Source organism: Scardinius erythrophthalmus (assembly GCF_964197995.2).
Source record: "Scardinius erythrophthalmus genome assembly, chromosome: 20".
Classification (NCBI taxonomy): Eukaryota; Metazoa; Chordata; class Actinopteri; order Cypriniformes; family Leuciscidae; genus Scardinius; species Scardinius erythrophthalmus.
In genome coordinates this window covers 17,921,551-17,930,113 of record NC_138240.1, presented here as the reverse complement: position 1 = coordinate 17,930,113, position 8,563 = coordinate 17,921,551, and the positions used below count along the sequence as shown (strand labels likewise).

Genomic DNA, 8,563 nt, shown 5'->3' with positions numbered 1-8,563 from the left:
ATCATTTTTATAAGAAGCCATTTTCAGAACCCTTCACCATAGATTTATTCTGATCATTTAAAATGATAGGAAACATCCTGAAATTCTCACCTCAGAATACATCTCTTTCCCTCTTCCCCTACTCCTCCTCTCTCATGCTGAGATCACCAAAATTCACCCAAAAATCTATATGGTTTAATGTGAATAATTATCATACAGTATTATACATGTTTGTTTGGTATCATTTGAAATGTCTCAGTGTGACTGGCACAAATGTCTCATTACCAAAGAAGTAAACTATATATTTAAAATGATTACATTAAAGGGATACTCCACTTTTTTTGGAAATAGGCTCATTTTACAACTCCCCCAGAGTTAAACAGTTGAGTTTTACCGTTTTCGAATCCATTCAGCCGATCTCCGGGTCTGGGGGTCCCACTTTTAGCATAGCTTAGCATAATGAATTGAACCGGACAAGACCATTAGCATCTCTCTCAAAAAAATGAACAAAGAGTTTCGATATTTTTCCTATTTAAAACTTGACGCTTCTGTAGTTACATCGTGTACTAAGACCGACGGAAAATGAAAAGTTGCGATTTTCTAGGCTGATATGGCTAGGAACTATACTCTCATTCCTGCGTAATAATCAAGAAACTTTGCTGCCGTACCATGGGTGAAGCAGGCGTAATGATATGACGCAGCGCATGCCGCCTGATAATAGGCTACTGAGCTGGGGACTATTATCAGGTGCTGCGTCATATCATTACGCCTGCTTCACTATGATCCTTCAGAAATCATTCTAAAATGCTGATTTGAAACATTTGTATTATTTATTATCAATGTTGAAAACCTTGCTTAATACTTTTGTTGAAACTGAGAATTTTTTGTGATGAATAGAAAGTTCAAAAGAACAGCATTTATTTGTAATATTAAACTTTTCTAACATTATAAATGTCTCTAATGTCACATTTTTATCAATTTAATGCATCCTTTTTTTATTTTTATAAAAGTAATAATTTCTTTAAAAACGGTTTTGAATATATTCAAATATACGGTTGAATATACCGATTCATACCGGTTGAATATACCGGTTGAATAACCGGTTAAATATACGGTTGAATATTGAATAAACAGTTTTGAATATACTCAAACAATATTTATTCTTCATATGATATAGATATAACAGAGGAGTAGCACAATGAATTCCATTAATACAATTTTGACAACAGTGTTAAACACATGGAAATAGCCAGAGTGTTTTCAGCTCCGAGCTGTTGTGATGGCTTTCTTAAAGTTGACAGCAGCTTTGATGCGGTTTTGACTGACTCCTCCCCTTTTAGATGCTCCACCCTTTCTATCCTTCTCCTTTGAAGGATTTGATAGTTTTCTCAGAATCTCTAAATTTAGCAGAAAGAAAATTTACATTAAACAATGAGCCAGCAACTACAACATAAAAACATTATCCCTAACAAAAATGTACTATGTAAATAGTGATCACCAAAATAAATATTTCTACACATTGTGAAAACTGCTGTGATTAGTAAACATGCCAATGAATTGGATTTGTCACAAAATCAGTTTAAATAACAAAACAAAGGAAAAAGGCAGCAATCGCTGTTTTTATTGATACTAATGTCTCTGTTAACTGTTGTACTAAATTGAATGAGAGAAATATAGAAGCATTGCCTGCTAGCTCAGGGTAACTTGTGCCAAAGTCATACACTGCAGAATACTTAGGACCTTCACTGCCTTCACCTCCTGCACAAGAAAACAGTGTTTTTACTGATTTTCCTTGTGGTATCTGTTGTTGAAGTGGATAAGTGGAAACTCACGTGACACACGTAATGGAATATAGCTCTCTCTCTCCTTCAGCAAACTGCAGACGAGGTCTGTGCTCTGTGCTCTCTCTGCCAAGTTCACCAACTCTCCCGTCCTGTCCATCAAGTCCACAGTCTCTACAGAGAACACTTGTTTTTTAGATCACCTACCTACACTAATGAGTCTGTTTAACTTCAAATGATCAGTTTGTGAGTGAGTTTCTGATTTTTAGTGTTGCTTGGAGTTAAAACAAACCCCAAACTGGTAGTGGGTTTAACACAGGCAGACACAACTTGTATCATGTACTTCAAAACATGTAAGAATCCAATTAATGATTCTTGCACTAAACTTTTAGGTAACTGAATTCATCTTCCCTGTCAACCCATGTTTGACCTGAGCTGAATCAAACTTTGATTTACCTTGGGGATCCAGATTGCATTTTTCTTTAATACAGTGGATGAAGTTTATAATCTTGCAATTTAGGTTCAGAATCTCTTCTCTTCCCTCTGTAAGAAACATGAAAACATTGAAAACACAAAAACAAAGGAACTTTGTATAATATATATATATTAGGGCTGTCAAAAGATTAATCGCATCCAAAATAAAAGTTTGTGTTTAAATAATATATGTGTGTGTACTGTGTATAATTAAATTTGTATATATAAATACACACACATGCTTGTATATATTTAAAAAAATGTGTAATTTTTATATAAAAAAATTATATTTATATATAATATAAATTATATATAAATATATATGTATGCAAATATTTCTATAGTTGCTATATTTCTATAATTCAATAGTTGCTGTTTTTTAAGGAATGTATCCCTTCATTCAGCATTAAATTGACATTTGTAATGTTACAAGGGATTTCTATTTTTTTAAATGCTGTTCTTTTGAACTTTCTATTGATTAAAGAATCTGTGAAGAAAAATATAACATGTTTTCCAAAATATTATGCAGCACAACAGTTTTCAACATTGATAATAAGAAGAAATCGGCATATTAGAATGATTTCTGAAGGATCATGTGACACTGAAGAAAATTCAGCTTTGCCATCACAGGAATAAATTACTTAAAATATATTAAAAAATAAAAAAGTTATTTTAAACGGCAATACTATTTCATATTACTGTTTTCCTGTATTACTGAATAAATAAATGCAGCATGTATGAACATGAGACTTCTTTCAAAAACATATAAAACAGACCAGATTAATGTAATATATAAACGCTGCATCCTGCACTTACCACCAAATATCACGGTAATGAACATCTCGGTCTTGAGATGCGAAGTTTTGAAGTGCTAAACTGCTCGGTACTCTCTCGGCAGCCTGCGGTAATGAACGAGTCTGTTCACACAGTAGGAAAATAAAAGGCAGTTAAATGTTGTTGACTACAGCCATACCTAGAGACAAAGCCCTGGTTTATGAGGAATGTTGAAAAGTTCTGAAGTACTGAATATAATTGGCAGACTAGACTCAATGTAATCAGAATTTTATCCTGCTGTGCCATCACTGAACTATGGATGAACTCCCCTCCTGGCCTAGAATCTGCATTTCATAAACAACACTATATTACACGGGCTACATTATTCACTCTCTCACTCTATTTTTCTGCCTCTCAATCTCTCTCTCACCCCCTTGAAAGGAGAAGAGAGAAAGGGTTCTTTTTATGAAGCAGACCAGTCTGAATAGTCTCCATGGAGTTAGTACACAGACAGACAGGTTCTTTGATACTTTGAAGTACTATTCCAGGACATGCAGCAGATCTATAGCCTTTTTCCCATGACTTTAAACATAACAGTAACAGAACAGCAGCTATTTCGGTATTCGCTTGAGAAAAGATATGCCATAAGAAATTAGTCTTAAAGGACCAATAGGTTAGCAATCTTCATTAATTTAAATGTCTGTTGCAATGTTGTCCCTGTACTCTAACTGCATGAACTTTGAGTGCAACTTGGATGTAAGATGATCCATAAAAACAATCTGATTGTTTTACTCATGCTCTCAATTATCTCTGCTGAAAAAAAAAAGTCCAGTTCTGTTTTATCAAATCAAATGTTTTTGTTTTTATGATTGGCATTATTAAATAAGAGCAAATTAGTAACTGTGAGTCGAAGCTCTAATTTCTCATGGTAAGTTGAAATTTTTTGAAAGTCAATTTCTGTATACATGCCTTCACAAAAAAGACATTTATGATTATGCAGAAGATTTCTGTTTCAATTAAGTGCTGTTCTTTTGAACAGTCTATTCATCAACGGATCCTGAAAAATGTAGGCTATCACGGTTTCCACAAAAATATTAAGTTTCCATAAAAATATTAAACTGTTTTCAACACTGATAATAATAAGAAATATACGTTTCTTGAGCTCCAATTCAGCATTTTAGAATGATTTCTGAAGGATCATGTGACACTGAAGACTGGAGTAATGATGCTGAAAAATTCAGCTTTGCATCACATTTAAAATATATTAAACAAAGAAAACGGTTATTTTAAATTGTAATAATATTTCACAATATTACGGTTTTTGCTGTATATTTGTTCAAATAAATTCAGCCACGACGAGGATAAGTGACTTATTTTTAAAACCTTTTAAAAATCTTTAAGGGTAACTCTCGCCAAATTGCGCTATTTTTGTTAATCTACCCGAGTCAAACATTCGTGTAAAAGCATAAATAGAATGGAAACGCCACTTTAAAGATTGACCGTATTTTCATTTTCAGTCAAAATGCCTTTTGAATGGGAGTGCTACACTACAATGATAGCATCAAAATCGCTATTTTTAAAACACAAGAGGCTCGACACAACATGAAACTGTGCTTGAAGTATCACCACCCAGCTAACACAAATACGTAACAGTTACGTAACTGCAACGTAATCTGGTGACCAAACTTTGTGGCGACCTAATTAGGTCGTGGCAACCGGAAAAGTGAAATTCCCAGATACGTTGCTACAACGTAACTTTGTGACGTTGCCAGAAGCACGACGTTGTGACAACGTAATTTTGACTATGACCCAAAAAAATGTGTTTGTATCGTAAAAATCACGAAAAATCTTTCATATTTAAATAGTGTCTTACCTGACAGTTGGTAACTTGATGGTAATAAAATTACAGACATGCAACGCCGAGACTATGTTGTCAGTTGGTAAGTCATGAAATTACCAAAACGTCACGTAACTGGGACAAAGTTGGTTATTTTGTTACCTTAGGAGACCGTACTGACGACGTTGTCAGTTGGTAATTTGATGGTAATAAAATTACAGACATGCGACGTCAAGACTACGTTGTCAGTTGGTAATTTGATGGTAATAAAATTACAGACATGCGACGTCAAGACTACGTTGTCAGTTGGTAAGTCACGAAATTACCAAAAAGTAAGAATAAATTACGTAACTGCGATGTCGTGTGTTAGCTGGGCAGGGGCTCTACACATGAACTCGAGTATTGACAACATTGTTTGTGTACACAAAATTTACTAAAAATAAAAGGTTTGTATTACTCACTTTATCAGTTAGTGTTTTCGGTGGCTGGAATTTGTCAGTCAAAAGTAGTCGATCTACGAATGCAACGTAACATGAGGAGAGTAAGATTTATCTTTACTCTCCTCATGTCACGTTGCATTTAAAAATACGGTCAATCTTAAAAGTGGCGTTTCCATTCTATTTCTGCTTTTACATGAATGTTTGACTCAGGTAGATTGACAAAAATAGCTTAGATTGCAATTTGGCGAGAGTTACGACCCCAAACTTTTGAACGGTTGTAGGCTACATTATAAAAAATCCCATTCCAGTTTTATTAGTTTACTTGACTTTTCTTTCCCTTTTCCATCATACTTTTAAAATTCTATTATTTGTTTTCCCCCTTGCAAGATTGCTAATACACAACTCTGGCCAGAATAACAGCCGTTGAGGCACAAACAGCAACTTCCCCATGACAACACAAGCTTAAGTCATAAGCCTAGATTCCAGTTACACCTAACACTGCTTTTTAGGAAGAAAAAAAATGTTATCAGTGTGTAAACATTATTAGCTTCATCAACAGTTATTTTCCACAACTTTAAATGTGATATGAAGCCCTCTACGAGCTTTAGGACAAAGATGAGACCAATCAGCCTGTTTGCTTAGCTCAATAAAAGCTAAATGTATGCCAAAGGTTATAGGCCTACATCTACACATATCCAACTCACTCACGGCGCTCCCAGAGTATGCCAATAGAGGCATATATAAATATTGTTTTCTGCATCACGAATACTGTATGTTTGAGGAACGAATTGCTATTGTTGAAGATCCAAAAGCTCCGCTAGCAGACATGGAGTCGAGCCCAGGAGTCATATTGGAGTTCATTAGGAGGAAGGGTGTGAATAGCCTACTGCATTTTCAGACGCATTAACATCCCTTTGTGTCAGCACACAATGAGCCTTTGTTTGCAATAACTCGAGATGGATTTGGCCTACTGTAGCCTGTTTTTGTTTAAAATCTGTCAGGAGCGCCAGACGAACCATGCCGTGATTCAGTTCAAATCAAATGATTAAAACTGCCTGTAAACGATTCCATTTGAATCAGATGTGCTTAAAGTAAAGCTACCATTGATTTAATTTTTAAAACCTATAATCTATAAAACATATAATCTATACATAGCCTATGTGATATGTTGAGCTCAATTCAGAAAAAAAATATATACCCTAACATCTAGATATAGAAATCTCTTGAGATAAACTATTGCAGCCTTTTAACCTGGAATCTTTTGGGATTGGGAAATAGGCTGGGAAAAATACAATGTTAGGATTCATATAAGCCTTCAGCGGGTGATCGAGCACTACAGTCCAAGAGGAGGAATCTCCTGGGATGAGCACTTCATGTCTGGAGACTCTGTCTTTGGAAGGAAATTCGCAATTCATTTCACAGCTTGCTCTTAAAGCTATATCACACATTCGGCCAAATCGTTTAGGCCTACTAACTGATTACATTAACTTTTTAAACTTACTTGAATGTACCGTTTACATACAAGCAATATCAAGAGCACTGCATTTACATTTATGCATTTGGCAGATGCTTTTATCCAAAGCGACTTACATTGCATTTCAAGGTTCACACATTCACACACTTAACCATTTTTGCTTTCCCTGGGAATCGAACACATGACCTCAGCGTTGCAAGTGCCAACACTCTACTGTTTGAGCTACAGGAAAACTCTACAAACAACCGGTAAATAATACATGTAGTTAATATTGAATAATATCGCACTTTTTGCATATGTTTTTGCTCGCCCTCCATATGCAACTAAGTAATTGTCATTTATGGTAGAGGAAAATCAAATGTGTCCACATTGCCATTTCTGTGGCCTAATACTGCATGACCTGATGCAGAAAGAATTAGCACAAAATCACAAGCAATGGGTTGATGTGAAATCACATGTTTCATGAACATTGCCAGAGCAGTACAATATCTTGTTGCAACAGAATGACGATAACAAATCTGATAATTTTTTTTTTTAACCTTTATGGAGCTTTCCACAAACAGGAACAAAATAAGGCAGCAAAATACTTTTTGAGCACTCTATGATGATACAGATAAGATCAGGATCAGAAGGGGCGTGAGACAGGGCTGTATTTTGTCCCCATTTCTTTTCAACCTCTACGCTGAGGTGGTTGGTCGTGTGAAATTTAGACCTGGACTCATCGAATATTGTTGTGAGGATTGGGGGAACCATCAACAATTTGAGATATGTGGACGATTCAACCTTGCTGACTGAAAGGGAAGAGGACCTGATACATTTAATTTTGAAAATCAAGAAAGAAAGTGAAAAGTGGGTCTGCACCTTAACATAAAAAAGCAAAGATCATGACGACAGCAGCTAGTGGAGAAGATCAATGACGAAGAAATTGAATCAGTTCAGGATTTAAATTTTTCTTAGATCAAAAATTGACCAAGATGGAAAATCCACCACTGAAATCAAGCTCAGGGTCGCACTGGGCCACACTGCAACGGTTGGTATGAATAGGATATCACTCACACTACCAAAAGCGGATTAGTCAGAACCATCATCTTTCCCAAGACTTTGTATGGGCGTGAGGGTTGGACAGTAAGTGAGGCCGCCAGAAGGAAATTCGATGCATTCGAAATGTGGTGCTGGTGGAAACTCTTACGAATATCATGGATAGCCAGGAAAACAAATAAAGAAGTATTGGATCGCATAAAATCAGGGACGTCACGATGAAATCACTAGACTACAACAGTTATTTTGGCCATGTTATGCGAGCAAACTCGCCAAAGTCAGCAATGTGTGGAATGGTCAGTGGAATCAGAAGAAGGGCACGACAAAGAACTCGCTGGCTCGACACCATTAAAATGGATACCAATATGAACATTAAACAGTTGAAAGAAGCCGTGCTCGACGGGATAGCATGGAGACAGCATGTCTATAAGGTGAATGGATAGACTATCTTCAAATTTATGTTAGATCAGATGTAATATATCTAATAGTTCTCAATAAAAAGCATTGGATTTGTGCCCCTGATGATTTAAAATCAGAAATAACATGACTCCAAAAATGTATATGTGGAAAGTGTCTCATAGAAAACCACAGTCAAAGAGCAATACTTAAAAGCTTTCACAAATCCTACAAAACATAGCCAAACAACACAGCATGAGTTATAATGCTGCATAAATACATGTTCTAGCCTTATGGAATACAGTCTTGCTGAGTAACTTTCACTAACAGTTTCACTTTTCCAGTTACAAATCAACAAAATCAATGGCCT

The 8,563-nt window shown here is 35.6% G+C and overlaps 1 protein-coding gene across 1 annotated transcript; it reads right to left on the bottom strand.

Annotated features, from left to right (window-relative positions):
• Positions 1 to 1,121: 1,121 nt before the first annotated feature.
• c8h22orf15 (chromosome 8 C22orf15 homolog) lies at positions 1,122 to 3,151 on the bottom strand. The gene is made up of 5 exons (XM_081349345.1): positions 3,051 to 3,151; positions 2,217 to 2,303; positions 1,812 to 1,934; positions 1,666 to 1,737; positions 1,122 to 1,376 (listed from the first exon to the last, which is right to left on the bottom strand). The coding sequence occupies exons 1-5, from the start codon at positions 3,073 to 3,075 to the stop codon at positions 1,240 to 1,242; spliced, it is 444 nt and encodes a 147-aa protein (XP_081205471.1). The 5' UTR covers positions 3,076 to 3,151; the 3' UTR covers positions 1,122 to 1,239.
• Between the last annotated feature and the right edge of the window lie 5,412 nt (positions 3,152 to 8,563).

Bases quoted from the DNA above. Each gene is read 5' to 3' on its own strand.
- c8h22orf15 (XM_081349345.1), bottom strand. From the start codon at position 3,075: ATGTTCATTACCGTGATATTTGGTG. The intron at 2,304-3,050 runs GTAAGTGCAGGA...TGTTTCTTACAG, and splicing joins CATTACCGTGATATTTGGTG to AGGGAAGAGAAGAGATTCTG. The intron at 1,377-1,665 runs GCAATGCTTCTA...TGCTAAATTTAG, and splicing joins AAGTTACCCTGAGCTAGCAG to AGATTCTGAGAAAACTATCA.